We start from the raw sequence: 17,768 nt of genomic DNA on the forward strand, positions 1-17,768 counted from the left end.
TTTGAAGCAGCCCTTAATAAAGCACCTCAAGACACTGGTCACAAGTCAGGACTCGGCAAAGAACAGTTTTCAATACTCACATGAGGTGACTTCCATGCCCTCCAACACATAGTTCTTCACAGTTACAAGGGGGGGGGGAATGTGCCACTCAAGGAGGCTTATGGCTTAATATTGTTAAGCAAAGGTTGTCCAGCAAAAGGTTGAGGAGCATGCACTTATTATAAAAGGAAAAGGATCCCTTACCCAAATCAGTCATGGTGCCACCCTTCACAGGAGCCGATTCAGAGTCTTTCTTGGTGTTGACTATGCAAGAGAGAGCAAGAAAGGAATGCTTTACTAGGAGAAAACTGTCAAAGGATCTTCCTATCTGCCATGCCACAGAGTATGATAGAAGCATCTCCTGGCAGATTCATAGTTCCTGCTATTGCACTGTAAGGAGCAGCCAGGCAGAGAGATTGAAAAGTTAAAAAAATCTATTCTTACTGATGCACAGAGCAATGAGGTAGCCGCACTGTTTGTGGTAGAGACTCTGGTTGGTACACTCGTCACCTACTGACTCCAACAAATGGAATATGGGAAAGAACAACGGTTATCAGGTGGGTGTCCAATAGCTGTGGTCCTGACCTGTTTTTGGTAGTGTGACTTCTTCAACATTGGGGACAGGGGAAGGCTCATCCATGTCTTTAGTGAGGTCTTCTTGCTCCTCTTCACGGTGACCACGCTTGGATTTGGTGTAGGGCGTGGAAGGCCTGTGGAGGGAGGGGGTCAAGGAAGAGATCCAATCAGCCTTGGCAGAGGCACCTAACACAAGCAGAACGCCCTGGACTCCATCACATACAAACACTTGGTTATGCATGGCAAATATCACTATCAATGTTTTTCACGAAAGGAGCAGGGTTTTTATTTCAGCTTGCTAGTCCTGGTAAGGAGGCACTGGGCTTATTCCCAGGAAAACAGAGGTGACAGTGCCAGATGAAAGATGTGTTCACGGGGCAATTCCACACAGACATATATAGAAAGTGGAGTCAGGAATGCTCGCTAAACCAGCCCTTGGAGTGGGCATGTTAAAGGCAGGGTCTTCGGAGGGTGCTCTTGGGTATTCCAGGCCAGCATCTGCCAGTACGTTGTGTCCTTAGGAATGTAATAAAGGGAGGGGGGTGGCAGCGCAGAAAACAGTGCTGGCTTTCGCAAGGTTGTAAGACGTGGCAATTTAAGGAATAGGGCAAAACACACACGAGTGCACCAAACGAATCACCTGGATTGGTTCATAGCCAGGCAACCAAACAAAGCTTGTCCTCACCCTTTCTTGGCATTCTTCTTTTTAGCTTCTGGAGTAGGTGAAGGAGAGGGAGAACGCTTCCTTTTCTTATAGTTTCCCCCCTTCTTATCCCGTCGGTCTGAGTCAGGACTGTTAACCTAGAGAGATGAAAGAAAGCAACTGTACAGAAGTAGCAATGATCAGCATCTGCTGAGAAAGCAGAAAGTGGAAGTTTCTCAGGGTTCTACCCCTTACCTTCTTCACTAAGCCAATTACAGTTGGAGGACCTCTGTTCACAGGAAGTCAATAGTCTGACATACAAAACACAACAAGCAGGCTCACGCCATCCATCTGCTGCTGGGCAGGAGACTGCAGCCAAGGGCTTGGATGCTTTATTATATGAGAAAACTCCCACACACTCAAAACTAGGATGGCATGTAAAAAAGTGCAGCTTAGCCTTCTCCCTACAGGTAAGGTTGGTACATGCAGGACTTTTAAAAAAAATTGAGGGCGCGTTCAAACGTCAGTCCCACACCTAAAGTGGTATAGTACAGCAACAAATAAATCATGGAGCCTTTTGATCATGGATAACAGGTCTGTTTAGCTAGAAGCTGTAGGTCCTTTTTCTGCACGGGCACTGGGTTTAATAGTTTAAATGAGAAAGGTCTGGAAGACAGGAATTGGGATACAGCAAAGGAGCCCAACAAGTTGTTGTCCCACCTCCAGAATTGGAATGAGGTATAAAGCAGAAGGTCGATGCGTCCCAGTAGACTATATAGCCCTTGATGGCTGTTGGAATTAGTGCTGTGAATGCTGGACTAGCTGAATCTTGGTCAGATTCAGTAAGGTACTTCTTATATTTGTAAGCAAGAGTATGCATTTAGGATCACATAACAGTGAAGGCATAACTAATCCGTGTTAAGAGATTCCAAATTTGGAGCCTTGCTTTGCATGTTTAAAAAGCACCATTGGGAACACAGGTATCCTATTAAAAAGACCAATACTATACAAGACTTTGGTCGTCTAAGACATGGACAGAGAAATGGTGGGTCTGAATTCCTAGAATCATGCTCCTGAATCTGATCCTGTACAGGGTCTGGTCCCAGGTGGCTTTGTTCTCTGCCTTAGTTTCCCTCTCATTAAAATGTATATGTAGGATATCCTAAAATCTTTATAAAAAAACAAAAGCCTCCTATCCATTGGACAGAGAAACAGAAGTTCTCTAAAAGCGGCATACCTCATCAGTGAGAGTCTTGGCAGAGATTTTCTTCCTACGGGAAACAGGGCTCTTCTCATCATTTACTTCATAGTCTTCCTCATTCATCCACTCGTTGAAACTGTCTGTGTCCAGGATCCACTTAGCATGAACCTGGATGTCAGGAGAAGAGAGGCCCAACACTGGACACCTTGAATGGAGAAGGGAAAGAAACCACTTCCCTGTCCAGAACTGCAGCCTTGAGGGAAAAAACCAATGGAATGTCTCTGCCTCAGAGGACCTACCATGTCAATTTAGGAGCCTCACAATCAATATCCTTCCATGCTAGCTGCCTGGAGTGATGCAATGCCAAGCTCTTTTTGTACCCAAACATCAAATAAAGATGATCCTTTACCTTACGGGGTTTCTCTGGTGTGGGTGCATCCTCCACAGGGGCTTCAATTTCACTTGCTGGGATCCAGGTATCATAGCTAAGAAAGAAAACGGGTAGCTATTAAGGAGCCAATTTGAAATCTCTCCTGCACACTACAGTTAGTTTTAAGGAACAGGCACAGAAAGAAAGTCACAAGTTCATCTATACCCCACCATCAGACGTAGGAAAAAAATAAGACTTAACCAGATTCAAATTCTAAAGATTTACCTTGTATTTACAAGAAGTAGCTAGGAGAAAACAAAATTAGCAGACAATATAAACTGAAAGCACGAAGTGCAAATCCACACCACAAGTTTTAGGGAGAAATATGTTTCTCCCTATACCTACATTGAGAGGTTTATGGCCGACAGATGCTAACCCTAGTGCCTGCTCACCTGTCAGGGTAGTAGCCCCAGTGCAGAAGCACCTGTTTGTCTCTCTTCATGACTGGCCGAACCCACTCTTCTACAAGAAAAAGTAAACACAGAAGGACTGTGATCAAGGTACTAATTTAGACTGGAAAGGCATTATTTCACATCATTTGCAGGATGTTGCATTTGTACAGTGATCTACTTTGAGTTCCTGTAAGGGAAGTTGGGTAAAATCTGCTCAGTAGGAAAGACTGGCTGGACCTCTATTAGACCACTCATACTGAGGTCATCTGCAGAATGGTGACAGGATACACGGTCTTCTCAGTAATTTTGTCCCATTCATGCAATTCCCACTCCAGGGAAGCTTGAACCAACCTGCCTGTGTCTTGAGATCATGAGCAGAGGCTGTTCCCAGAGTGTTTTTGCTGGAGGAAATACATTATGTGGCAAAGAAACAAAGAGCCTTTTCTGTGATGGAGCCACAATTGTGGAATATCCTCTTCGTGGTGGATGACTGGCACCAACACTATAATCTTTTCTGTCCCAGGTTAAAACCTTTTTTATGTCCTCAGACAGTTTAAGTATTGGTTTATGTTATTAGTCTGCTCTATTGTTCAACTCTTGAAAAATTGTTTTGCTTTCACTGATTGTTGTTTTTATTGTTTTATATTATTGTATTTTATTATTATAGTATGATTTATTAGTCATGCCTGTACCTCACATCTCACCCCCCGATATCTGGAAGGATGAAGGGTGGTTTAAATTCAATAAATGAATAAATAAAATTGGCACCTACATTGGCACGGGACAGCCTTTTTTTTATTAAACCAGACATTTTAGATTTGATTGTTTTAGCTGCTACTTTTATTATATTTTTATTACTGTTGTATTTTATTACATTTTACTGTTATGTAAATACCCCTGGAACAATGGTTGAAGGGCAGAATATATACTAACTTTTAAATAAAAACAAAATTATAATGGAGAGGGAGAGAGAGAGAACAAACTCTGGCAGATAGCCATAGCTAGGTGGGCCAGGAGGCAATAAGGTAGGAGGAGAGGAAAGTACAATTCTGCTTCTTTGTATCTGGGCTCCCACTAACAGAATTGTGGAAAACACAAGCAAGACAATCTGGCTTCACAAAAGAAAGCCAAAGATGTCTGGGCTCTGAAGCCATTTATCAATGCCTTTCTCCTCACTGACCACCACAGTTTCAGCAAACCATACACAAGGCTACAGACCTAAGGACTGTATTTGGTACTAAATTGCAGTTTCCTAGAGAGCCTGGTATATTTTTTTAAGTGCCTTAAATCTACTGGGCACTGTACAAGAATAAAATCATAGACAGATCTGGCCTGTAGGTGTAATGTCTAACAAAACAGGGGCAAACTATTGCCGAGGTAAGAAGAATATATAAATGAACAGCTAGAACTAAAATCAAGAGTAAAGCCTCCCCCCCGGAGCTTTAATACGCTTGCAACAGAATGAAAGAGAAGTAGTTAACAAATATTAGAAGGAAGAGAAGGGTCATTGTGATAGGGACAAAGTATCCTGCCTAGGAATGGTAATTACTGATATGCGCAGAGTAAAGGCTACGAAGTATTTTAAACACTAAAGGTACTAAATTCTGAGTACTGATTTACATCTTTAGATTTAAGAGATTTGTAAATGTCTCACTTTCCTTCATCACAACTCAGCCTCTTTCCCTTTTACTAACAAGCTCTTTTCTGTCCTTGTGATTTTAAATATGATGTCTTTCACTCCAATTATATATACCCATTCCCTTACAAACCTAACAATGATCAGCTCTGTATTCTGTCTACTGTTCATCAGCATGTCAAGCCACAATCCAGGATGGCATAATCCAGCATGCAACAATCAGTGACAACACACCAAGATTAAAGTCAAAATTACTCTGACCAAAAATAGACTGAACCCTTACCTTCTTCAAGGCTCCCAGGAACAGGGAAGACAATATGGGAAGCATTGTTCTTGTCTTCTGTTACCGTTCCCTGGAAAAGAGATCAAAAAAGTGTATAAAGACCAGAACATTTGACTTCTTGCAGGATATATCTCATTATGAGGCAGGTTACAGAATGAAAGCCATCTGGAAAAGTTTGTTTGTTTATATCAAATTAAATCCTGCTTCCTCAACGCCATGGTACACTAGCAGGAAGCTCAAAGTACTTATGTCAAAACATGAAATCCACATTAATGGATCAAAATCCCTTAGTTCCCCCCCCCCAAGAAAAAAACCCAAATAAAACATATGTACTGAAAATCAGGAAAAACTTCCTGTTGGAGCCATGCAGCAATGGAACCAATTGCCTAGAGAGGTAGTGGGCTCTCCGACACTGCAGGCATTCAAGAGGCAGCTGGACAGCCATCTGTCGGGAATGCTTTTTTTTTTTATTCCTGCATTGAGCAGGGGGTTGGACTTGATGGCCTTATAGGCCCCTTCCAACTCTATGATTCTATGATATGTATGTGGAACTGGAACTGCTCACATTCATTCTTTGTTTCCCTTGCCTTTGTCTCCCACAACATCTTTGTAAGCCCCTGGGCCTTTCGTTTTGTATTATTCCATAAACTGTCAGTAATGGCAACAGTGCTGTATTGCTAACAGTTATGTACTCGCACTTAATCAGAGCCTTGTTATTAAGTGGTATTTTCCCAACTTTTAAATGCCCTCCTTACAAGAATTCATTAGTAGAAGGGAGCTGACAAATAATCATGTGTCATTCTATGCGATAAGTCTTATTTTTGTATATATTTTAATGTATTTTGAAGATCAGCTGTGGGAACATCAAGGAGACCTTTCCCTGTGGATAAGTTATTCACGAGATAACGGCCTGCAGAACAGCTACTTCAGAGAAGAGATAGGTCATCATGGAAAGAAAGAAGATGTATAGCTATATTATTCTTAATCCCCAAGTAAACAAGCATATCACATGCTCAGACATTTTCACCTATACAAACCTCTGTGAATAGTCTTGCGATACCAAGTTACTGCTGTTCTGCAGTCTCACCCACCTGGTGCCGTTTGATGATGTCTTTCAGCTTGGCCTGCAATTTAGGGTCAATGTCTGGATGCAAATAGATGTTAGGTCGGGAGAGGCAATTGTTCTGGAATAGAAACACATAGCGCAAATGAGCACCTGACAGCCAGTAATGGATAAAAGGGCAGAGCAGGGAAAGGAAGTCACCTTACCTGCACTAGAGATTTTTCAATGGTCATGAACATCTCCACATTGCGGTCCATCCGTGATGGATTCTGGAAATCGAAACGTCGCCTTATTGGAACAAAAAAGCAACCTTAATGAAAATCACAGTTCACACTTCTTATGTAATATATTTTACAAGTCTTGACTTTGGGGAAGAGTGGAAACATGCCACAGAATCCACTGGCCTGGCTTACACATCACCATAGTTAATATTAAATTATCATTTCATGCAAAGGATGTGTGCTACTGCAGGCTGCTCAAGAGTCCCCACTTCACTCTTCCCCCACCGTCTGGCTGTGCCAAGAGCAACAAATCACAAACTTGTGAGTGGTAGCTGAAGTTTGTTCTTTGGCTTACTGCTTTTGGTTTGCTTGGGGGAAACAAATCATAAGCCCAGGTTCAGACTACATGACAAACCAAGGCTTGTGGATTGTTTCTTCCAGTGCAGCATGGTCAGAACTGGGGGAGGAGCAAAGTGGGGACTTTAGAGCAGTATGCACCAGCTCACCACTCATTCATGTTAAGCCATAGTTAAACATAATTAAACATTAACTACGGTTTAATGAGATGTGCAAACACAGCCAAAGTCACTGTGGACCCAAATGCATCCTGAGAGCTAGATCCAATCATACAAGAATGAGTAACATTAAGACTGTACTCCCCGCTCAAGTCACTGCCTCCAGGTGGTTGTCTTGGACCTTGGACTCAGAAACAGTCAGTTGCTTCCTACCCACAATACTACTGACTGTCTTGGTATCATCATTGCTTTGCAAGCTATACTCAGGTTCATATCCTGTTAGCCACTAGAGGAAGGATTGTCAAATTCAACAAGATTTATTAACAGGATGAGATAGACAAATCTGATTTAAAAACTAAGATGTCATTGTTTTATAACCCCATCCTCCCAGAAAATAGAAGGAAAGAAGGCAAAGAAACTGTTGCTAGCAACCCTCAAGTGCATTCACATGACCTCTGCTTTTACAAACACAAAATCTCTCAACTCATTTCTGCGCAAAACCAAGAACTCCTATCCTACCCTACCAACACATAAGCAAAATCTTCCACCCTTTCATGGGATGTGGTGAGAGCAGTAAAGAAAATACTTACCATCCTTGATCACTCTTGAATTTATAGGCTGCTGCCAGGATGTGACACAGGGCACCACCAGCTTTGAAATCTAAGAAGCATTTTATCTGTGACAGACAAAGATAGACAAAGTTAGATGAACTTCATCTACTTCAGAAGGCTGCCTTCTTAATGGAAAATTTCATGAGCTCTCCAGCAGTTTCAGGTGGAACACAGCATAACTCAGAGCACCTTAGAAAAAGGGTCTGATGCTAACTAACTGCAAAGAACCAAAATATGAACAGAGTGCTTAGTACTGATGATAAAATAAGAGGAAGTGATTAAAACCCAGCAAAGTGATTTGAGTAAGAATATATAATTTGGATGAATGGCAATGTAATAAAGCCAGTAAGATTGTTTTAAGTGGAAACTGAAGAACTGAATGCATCCTTCAGAAACCAAACAAACAAAATTATAGTCTCTATACTGTAAGGAATTCATGAAATGACACTAGATTAACCACCAAAACTTAAAATGTCTTTGAATTATAGTTGAATTGAACTTTGTATAACTGTGTGGATGTATTCAATATAACATGTTTTTCTATTAATCTGTATTGGTGTAAATGTTGTGTTGTTTTATGTTACAATTTTCTATTTTTCTAAGCAACATAAAAAATTAGGCTGCCAAGTCAGCAAGAGCTTAAATAAACTACAAACAGCACAGCAGAAACAATTTTTGTCAGCTTCAGCCTGGATCAAAACCTGACACAAATGTATTCTCTGAGAATGTAATAATTAATGGTTACTCTGTCTCTCTCCCAAGCAGTGTTCTGTAAAGTTCCACTAGGATCAAACCGTATGACATGGGCAAGTAAATACCACACAGTTCTGCAAAAAAACAAGCCCCAGTAAAACAGATGCTTTACCTGTACAATCCCTGCCATCTAGGATGTAAGAGCGATTGCATACATTATGCAAAACTAGGTGGTCGGCAAAGGTGCTAGAATTCTGGAAAATTGCACATAAAAAGCTCCCTGCACTTAGAAAAGTAGCACATCAGAAAGGAAGGCTTAGTATAGTCCTCTCACCAATATGCTAATTTCCTACATGCAGGGAGCTTTCTATGTGAGGAAGCACTAAAACTAGCTCTGCACCAACAGTATTCAAGTTTTGCAACTTATGTAGTATGATGGTAAAATCCAGAATTCTCGTACCTTGGCCCACCATCTTATTCTGCATAAGAAGATAGAATAGATCTCAGAGAGACAGGCAAGAAAAACCTCTGTTGAAGGTGCAAGAGCCACTTGAAGAGAGACACTGCTTACAAGTGCCTGTACGCTAATGCTAGGAGCCTGCGAACCAAGATGGGAGAACTGGAGTGCTTGGTCTTAGAGGAGAGCATTGATATAGTGAGCATAACGGAGACCTGGTGGAATGGAGAAAACCAGTGGGATACGGTTATCCCTGGATATAAACTATATCGGAAGGACAGGGAAGGACGTATTGGTGGCGGAGTCGCTCTATACGTGAAAGAAGGCATTGAATCCAGCAAGCTCGAAACCCCAAAAGAGGCAGACTCCTCCACAGAATCGTTGTGGGTGGTGATACCATGCCCCAGGAGGGACCTAATACTGGGAACGATCTATCGTCCCCCTGATCAAAATGCTCAGGGAGACCTTGAGATGAGATATGAAATTGAGGAAGCATCCAAACTAGGAAATGTGGTAGTAATGGGTGACTTCAACTACTCGGACATAGACTGGCTGCATATGTGTTCCAGTCATGACAAAGAAGCAAAGTTTCTAGATATTCTAAATGACTATTCCCTAGACCAGTTGGTCATGGAACCGACCAGAGGGACGGCAACCCTGGACTTAACCCTCAGTGGGGACCGGGACCTGGTGCAAGATGTAAGTGTTGTTGAACCGATTGGGAGCAGTGACCACAGTGCTATTAAATTAAATATACATGTAACTGGCCAATTGTCAAGAAAATCCAACACGGTCACATTTGACTTCAAAAGAGGAAACTTCACAAAAATGAGGGGATTGGTAAAAAGAGAGCTGAAAAACAAAGTCCAGAGGGTCACATCACTCGAAAATGCTTGGAAGTTGTTTAAAAACACTATATTAGAAGCTCAACTGGAGTGCATACCGCAGATCAGAAAAGGTACCGCCAGGGCCAAGAAGATGCCAGCATGGTTAACGAGCAAAGTCAAGGAAGCTCTTAGAGGCAAAAAGTCTTCCTTCAAAAAATGGAAGTCTTGTCCAAATGAAGAAAATAAAAAAGAACACAAACTCTGGCAAAAGAAATGCAAGAAGACAATAAGGGATGTTAAAAAAGAATTTGAGGAGCACATTGCTAAGAATATAAAAACCAACAACAAAAAATTCTATAAATACATTCAAAGCAGGAGACCATCTAGGGAGACAATTGGACCCTTGGATGATAAGGGAGTCAAAGGTGTACTAAAGAACGATAAGGAGATTGCAGAGAAGCTAAATGAATTCTTTGCATCTGTCTTCACAGTGGAAGATATAGGGCAGATCCCTGAACCTGAACTAACATTTGCAGGAAGGGATTCTGAGGAACTGAGACAAATAGTGGTAACGAGAGAGGAAGTTCTAAGCTTAATGGACAATATAAAAACTGACAAATCACCGGGCCCGGATGGCATCCACCCGAGAGTTCTCAAAGAACTCAAAGGTGAAATTGCTGATCTGCTAACTAAAATATGTAACTTGTCCCTTGGGTCCTCCTCCGTGCCTGAGGACTGGAAAGTGGCAAATGTAACGCCAATCTTCAAAAAGGGATCCAGAGGGGATCCCGGAAATTACAGGCCAGTTAGCTTAACTTCTGTCCCTGGAAAACTGGCAGAAAGTATTATTAAAGCTAGATTAACTAAGCACATAGAAGAACAAGCCTTGCTGAAGCAGAGCCAGCATGGCTTCTGCAAGGGAAAGTCCTGTCTCAGTAACCTATTAGAATTCTTTGAGAGTGTCAACAAGCATATAGATAGAGGTGATCCAGTGGACATAGTGTACTTAGACTTTCAAAAAGCGCTTGACAAGGTACCTCACCAAAGGCTTCTGAGGAAGCTTAGCAGTCATGGAATAAGAGGAGAGGTCCTCTTGTGGATAAGGAATTGGTTAAGAAGCAGAAAGCAGAGAGTTGGAATAAACGGACAGTTCTCCCAATGGAGGGCTGTAGAAAGTGGAGTCCCTCAAGGATCGGTATTGGGACCTGTACTTTTCAACTTGTTCATTAATGACCTAGAATTAGGAGTGAGCAGTGAAGTGGCCAAGTTTGCTGATGACACTAAATTGTTCAGGGTTGTTAAAACAAAAAGGGATTGCGAAGAGCTCCAAAAAGACCTCTCCAAACTGAGTGAATGGGCAGAAAAATGGCAAATGCAATTCAATATAAACAAGTGTAAAATTATGCATATTGGAGCAAAAAATCTGAATTTCACATATACACTCATGGGGTCTGAACTGGCGGTGACCGACCAGGAGAGAGACCTCGGGGTTGTAGTGGACAGCACGATGAAAATGTCGACCCAGTGTGCGGCAGCTGTGAAAAAGGCAAATTCCATGCTAGCGATAATTAGGAAAGGTATTGAAAATAAAACAGCCGATATCATAATGCCGTTGTATAAATCTATGGTGCGGCCGCATTTGGAATACTGTGTACAGTTCTGGTCGCCTCATCTCAAAAAGGATATTCTAGAGTTGGAAAAGGTTCAGAAGAGGGCAACCAGAATGATCAAGGGGATGGAGCAACTCCCTTACGAGGAAAGGTTGCAGCATTTGGGGCTTTTTAGTTTAGAGAAAAGGCGGGTCAGAGGAGACATGATAGAAGTGTATAAAATTATGCATGGCATTGAGAAAGTGGATAGAGAAAAGTTCTTCTCCCTCTCTCATAATACTAGAACTCGTGGACATTCAAAGAAGCTGAATGTTGGAAGATTCAGGACAGACAAAAGGAAGTACTTCTTTACTCAGCGCATAGTTAAACTATGGAATTTGCTCCCACAAGATGCAGTAATGGCCACCAGCTTGGACGGCTTTAAAAGAAGATTAGACAAATTCATGGAGGACAGGGCTATCAATGGCTACTAGCCGTGATGGCTGTGCTCTGCCACCCTAGTCAGAGGCAGCATGCTTCTGAAAACCAGTTGCTGGAAGCCTCAGGAGGGGAGAGTGTTCTTACACTCGGGTCCTGCTTGCGGGCTTCCCCCAGGCCCCTGGTTGGCCACTGTGAGAACAGGATGCTGGACTAGATGGGCCACTGGCCTGATCTAGCAGGCTCTTCTTATGTTCTTATGTTCTTATCAAACACACCAGGCCAGACGGATCACTGTTTTGTTTAACAGCATAAGCCAGCTCAAATACAAACTATTCTACTGAAGAGGATTTTTTTCTTCCTCTACCACACATTAATCAAGAAGGTTGTAAGACTCACCGGTAACTTTGTGAGCGGTGCATTGCTGACATGCTTCCCAAATACCTCCTCTTGGAACTGTAGCAGTTGCACCACTAGGCTGGACAACGACTTATTGGTAGGTGGCTCTGCTTGGATGTACTGTGGAAAGAAGGAGTGAGGCTTAGATGACTCCTGTCCAGAGCCTTCAACCCAGAACACTCTTTTAATCCACAACCAAGCACATATGCGACCTAGGCAAGGAACATACAGAGCATTCACCTTCAACTAGTGGATTTTGATGACCAGCAACTGGGTCATGTCCCTAAAATGGCTTACATTGGTAACATCACCACCACTTTCTTTCTTTCTGCGTTTTCAGAATGAAAAGACATCACACATCACATCCAATTCCCCACACAAAGCAGACACAAGGCTACAATCAAACATTTCAAGTCTCAAAAGTTGTGTTCACAAGAGAAGTGGTTCTTTGAAGTCTCAACAATCAGAACTCCTTCCAGCACATAAGAGATAATTACAGTGCCTTGCAAAAGTAATCAGACCCCTGACCAATGCTCTTATATTACTGAATTACAAATGGTACAATGTAATTTCATTCTGTATGATATTTTATTTTGAAACACTGAAACTCAAAATCAATTATCGTAAGGTGACACTGGTTTTATGTTGGGAAATATTTATAAGAAACATAAAAAACTGAAACATGTTGCTTGCATAAATATTCAACCCCTGTGCTGTGGAAGCTCCCAGTTTACACAGATGAAAGAAATTGCCCTATCGAGGACACAATTACCTTACAATAGGCCTCCACCCGTGAACCATTAAAGTCGCTGTCACACTGTCAGGATAAAACCCCATTGTTGAAGGATCATTGGTCAGGCTGTGGATCTGAAGGAAAATGAAGACCAAAGAGCATTCTGCAGAAGCGAGAAATAATGTAATACAAATGCATGAATTAGGAAAAGGGTACAAAATAATATCCAAGGGTTTGGATATCCCAGTAAGCACAGTTGGATCAATAACCAGGAAGTGGAAGCTGCATCACACCACCCAGGCACTGTCAAGAAAAGGCCATCCCTCAAAACTCAGCGCTCAAACAAGGAGGAGACTTGTGAGAGAAGCCACAGAGAAGCCAACAATCACTTTAAAGAAGCTACAGAGTTCAGTGGCTGGGAGTGGAGTAATGGTGCACCAGTCAACCATATCAAGAGCTCTGCATAACACTAGCCTGTATGGGAGGGTGACAAGTAAGAAGCCATTACTCAAAAGTACCATCTGGAAGCATATCTGGAGTCTGCCAGAAAGTATGTGAGTGCCCCAACTGCAATGTGGGAAAAGGTTTTGTGGTCAGATGAGACCAAGATACATCTTTTGGGCCAAAACTCAAAGTACTATGTGTGGCACAAACCTAACGCTGCCCATGCCTCGAGACACACCATCTCTACAGTGAAGTATGGTGGTGGCAGCATCATGCTGTGGGGATGCTTCTCATCAGCAGGGACTGGGCATCTTGTTAAAACTGAAGAAAGAATGGATAGAGCAAAATACAGGGAAATACTGCAAGAGAACCTGCTTCAGTCCACTAAAAAACTGACGCTTGGGAGGAAATTCACTTTTTAGCAGGACAGTGATCCCAAGCACAAGGCCAAAGCAGCACTGGAGTGGTTCAAGAACAAAAAGGTGAATGTTCTACACTGGCCCAGTCAAAGTTCTGATCTCAATCCCATTGAGAATCTGTGGCGCTCTTTGAAAATTGAGATCCACAAGCAACATCCAACCTGAATGACCTGGAGCAAATCTGCCAAGAAGAATGGGTCAAAATCCTTCCAACACTGTGTGCAAACCTGGTACATACCTACCCCAAAAGACTTAAAGCTGTTACTGCAGCAAAAGGTGGCTCTACCAAATATTAATGTGTGGGGGCAAGCAACATATTTCAGTTTTTTATGTTTCTTACAAACATTTTCCAACATAAAACCAATGTTACCTTACAATAATTGATTTTGAGTTTGTGTTTCAAAATAAAATATCATACAGAACAAAAATACAATGTACCATTTGTAATTCAGTAATATGAGAGCACTGGCCAGGGGTCTGAGTACTTTTGCAAGGCACTGTATACAATTCTAAATTACTAAAGACAAAGTTTCCATGGAACGAACAGTGTAGGGAGGTTGCAGAAACTGATGAGTTATGTACCCCTATGTGTTCAGATTATGTTTCTTCTTAGCTGTGTGGTCTACTGCCCTTTCCTTTTTAGCTTGTATTCTCTGCACACTTGCTGGAGAACTCCAGGGTGAGTGGGAGAGGAAAACCATTATCTCTCCCCCAGCAAATAGCAGGGACATCATTTGAAATTTTGGGAGATGTTTCTCTGTAAATGCCAGACATACTGGGCTCCTGCTGGGAGGAAGGGCGGGATATAAATTAAATAATAAAATAAATAAATAATAAATAAAATTAATAGTGCAATTCTATACATGGTTATTCAGAAATAAGTCTGTGTTCAAAGGTGCTTGTTCCCAGCTACATATGGACAGGGTTGCAGCCAAAGTTGTTAAGGAAGCAATGTATTTAAATACACTTCTTGAAATAACTTTTTTAGACTTTATAAACATCAGTATTTATAACCATAACTCATTCTCTTTTTCTCCCTCTCCTTCTTACCTGTACATGTAGTATTACCACCAACACAAGTCAATCATGTTTCTTTAAGCAAGTGGATTTCTGACTTTTCCATGCATAACTAGTACACAGCTCCATTTAATTGCACATAAACAACAGTTGCTGAAGCAATGTGTTGGCCAGAAAAAGCGACATGGAGAGGGTCCCCATCCCATCCTCCCTAAAAAGCACCCACACACAATAGTAACACAAGCCTCCTCCTCAATTTGCCAGGTATACAAGTACTAATTATGTGTGTAAACATTCAACACAGCCTCATGAGTGGATCATTCCAATTATGTTCAAAAGCAGCATTTAAAAATTGCACATTGCCAGCTTGTTAATTATTCCATGGGAGCTAGAAAGAGAATGCACTCAATGTTGTTAGCTTGAGTTGCAGTTACAAACAGCTGGGGGTTGGAGAGAGTTGAACTTGCAGGGAAGTGGTGAACATCAGGTCACAAGCTGTCACTCCAAACACAGAGATCCGTCTAGTGACTCAGCCACTCTCTCTCATTCAGAAGGCTAAAGGTAAGAGCATGGGAACCAAGACCCATGCTGCTTGCAGGAAGGATGCAGCCATCAAATCGTAGAGACCCTAAGACAGAAAAACAACCAGGCCCTCCTCTCTGCACCTTTGTCTAGGTACACTGCACAAGTCCCATCTCCCATAAATTGCTATATCCGCGCACACACCCATAAGAATCTCCTCTTATATCTTTGGGGAAGGGGAAAGATTCCATCAACTTTCATTTTAACTTCTGAGCCTTTAATTCCTCTCAACTGATAGAGGGTCAGAGAGGAAAGGTGAAAGTGGTAAGGCATATAAGCTGCAAATAACTCAGTAGAGTGAAAACAGTAATCTGAGAAAGGTCTATTCCTTAATACTGCTTCACTGAAAGAATGAGGCAGAGAGGTAAAGTGCAACACGTAAAGCATTTCCCATTTCTGTTTGATAGGAATTCACATTTGAACAGATACAATTAAACTAACAACCAAGCACGTCATCTCAAAGAGATTAAGGGCTGGCTGAGCAGCTCTCCTGGGGTATAAAACAGGACTAAACCACAGTGTTCCCAAATAACCTGTGAGTTTCTGCCAAGTCAAACACCACAATTACAGCAGATGAGAAAGGATTTATTGAAGTCAACTGTGGATTGCTTCAGCAAAAGGATGAGCAATGCTAGACAGGGGGAGGTTAGTTAATGTATCATTGAATGAAAGTTTCAGTGAATTAGCTGAAAGCCACCCAGAATTTAAGAAGGATGGGGATGAATGAAAGAAGAAATAATTGCTTAATGGGGCAAGATACTGTTGGGCATGGGGCAGTAGGTGAAATCAATAAGGCACCAAGAGGCCAAGCGGGAGTCTATAACCGTAGGTGGTCTGGAAGGAAACAAAATGAAATGTCAAAATGGGGTTCTGTTGTTCTGGAAGGCATCACTGAGCTACGGGGGAACAGACAGAAGATATTCAAAAGGTTTTCGATTTACTGAAAAGAAAAAACGGGCTAGAGTCAATCCGGTCGAAAAGGAGAGTTTAAAATACGAGGGTGGAGTTGGATCGCAGCCCTACAGACCCTTCCAGATGTGGTGGGGTGGGGTCAGTGGGAGCACAGGAGAGGAGAGGCAAATCCTGCATCTCTTATGCGTACGTGTCCCTCTCCCTTCCAATTCTGCAATGTCCTTAACCCCGCACACCAAAAAAACCCAGCCCGTTCTCACTCGTGGGGTGGCGGAAAGAGAGACAGAGAGAAACCCTAAAGGGCGTGTGCGATGCACGACAGGGCGAGGGCGGGCGGCAGGGGATGGGTCTTGAGCACCTTCACGATGGGATGGGGAGGCAACTGCAGGGAGCCGATGGGGCAGGAGAGGAGAATAAGCACCCTTTCCCCTCCCCCGGCCGCTTCCAGAAGATGTCGCCTAAACGGCAAAGTGGAGCAGAGGCCCGGGCTTGGGCGGGTGGGAAGGCCGGCGGTACCTTCTTGTAGTTCTTGCCCAGCCAGACGCGCGCGCTGTCGAACTGACTAACGGTGTCCGAGGCCTCGTAGTACTTGACGTTGGGGCCGCCATCCTTCTTCCGCACCGCCATTTTCCCAGCGCCGCCGGCCTGGGCCGCGCCGCCTCGTCTGTCTGTCTCCCCCCCCCTCCCGTGCGCGGCCGCCGTCCTTGTAGCGCCCTCTGTTGGCTACTGTTTCGCGCCGCGCGACATACCACTAACGTCGCGCGCTCTCCTTCTCTGCGCCCCCCCCCGCAGTTCTTCCTCAGGACGCAGCGACCCCTCCTGGAGGAAAAAAGAAAAGGGGGACAGGCCTCAAGTTTCGTACTCTGCACGCCCCCTGCCGACTGAAAGTCGCATCACCGAGACTGCTGCTAAATGGTGGAGAAAACTGGAAGGAACGCGCGTACAGAGACTCTACCGTAAAGAGCTATAATAAAATGTTATTAAATCATTGTTAGTAATAATACAATGATTAATGATATTAATGTTAATATGAGAGACTGTGTTTCCCCCAGATATAGAAATGTGTAGTGTGTATGTTTTAATTTCCAAAGAGTTGAATGGCGGACCCTTTTATTCGCCCTTGCCGAGAATGTGGACTCACGTTATCTATCACAGTTTTGAAACAAAAAATGAACAAAGTTTCACACTCCTGATCATTTCACTAAATGTTTTCTTGTACAAACTTCCCGAATGCATTGCATTCATTTTCAGTTGCTTCTCCTGCACTCCCCATCGTCATAGTGTTGGGCGAGATCTAAATGAGACCTCACTGTGCCCCCTTCCTTCAGTGAAGGCACGGAGCTTGATTGGACCCTGAAACCAAGTTAGGAAGGAAAATACATACACAAACAAACACTTTGATCAAAGGTTCTATCAGCACCAGGCTACCACAGACAGGCAACCGTGGTCAAACAGACAACTTTATTCAGAACTCCTCAATACTATATAGGACTTCGGGTACAGTAAATAATAAACATCAAAGACGCACATATAGGTAGTAAAATGCAAAAGAGTTACATAGAGTACTTCCTTCAAGGATATAGATAGAGGTGATCCAGTGGACATAGTGTACTTAGACTTTCAAAAAGCGTTTGACAAGGTACCTCAC

At 42.8% G+C, this 17,768-nt stretch overlaps 1 protein-coding gene across 6 annotated transcripts in view; it reads right to left on the reverse strand.

Moving 5' to 3' along the window:
- Positions 1-16,843, reverse strand: part of SMARCC2 (SWI/SNF related, matrix associated, actin dependent regulator of chromatin subfamily c member 2) — a 34,727-nt gene extending 17,884 nt beyond the window's left edge. For all 6 annotated transcript variants that reach the window (XM_061615158.1, XM_061615157.1, XM_061615156.1 and 3 more), the window contains exons 1-12: positions 16,637-16,843; positions 12,014-12,133; positions 7,590-7,675; positions 6,470-6,551; positions 6,292-6,384; positions 5,201-5,270; positions 3,282-3,351; positions 2,869-2,944; positions 2,496-2,627; positions 1,301-1,416; positions 625-749; positions 244-303 (exon numbers count right to left, since the gene is read on the reverse strand). In XM_061615158.1, coding sequence (XP_061471142.1) covers positions 244-303; positions 625-749; positions 1,301-1,416; positions 2,496-2,627; positions 2,869-2,944; positions 3,282-3,351; positions 5,201-5,270; positions 6,292-6,384; positions 6,470-6,551; positions 7,590-7,675; positions 12,014-12,133; positions 16,637-16,747 — 1,141 coding nt within the window. In that variant the 5' untranslated portion in view covers positions 16,748-16,843. The remainder of the gene's footprint in view (positions 1-243; positions 304-624; positions 750-1,300; positions 1,417-2,495; positions 2,628-2,868; positions 2,945-3,281; positions 3,352-5,200; positions 5,271-6,291; positions 6,385-6,469; positions 6,552-7,589; positions 7,676-12,013; positions 12,134-16,636) is intronic.
- Positions 16,844-17,768: the final 925 nt, after the last annotated feature.

This window comes from Rhineura floridana, chromosome 3 (genome assembly GCF_030035675.1).
Source record: "Rhineura floridana isolate rRhiFlo1 chromosome 3, rRhiFlo1.hap2, whole genome shotgun sequence".
Taxonomy (NCBI): domain Eukaryota; kingdom Metazoa; phylum Chordata; class Lepidosauria; order Squamata; family Rhineuridae; genus Rhineura; species Rhineura floridana.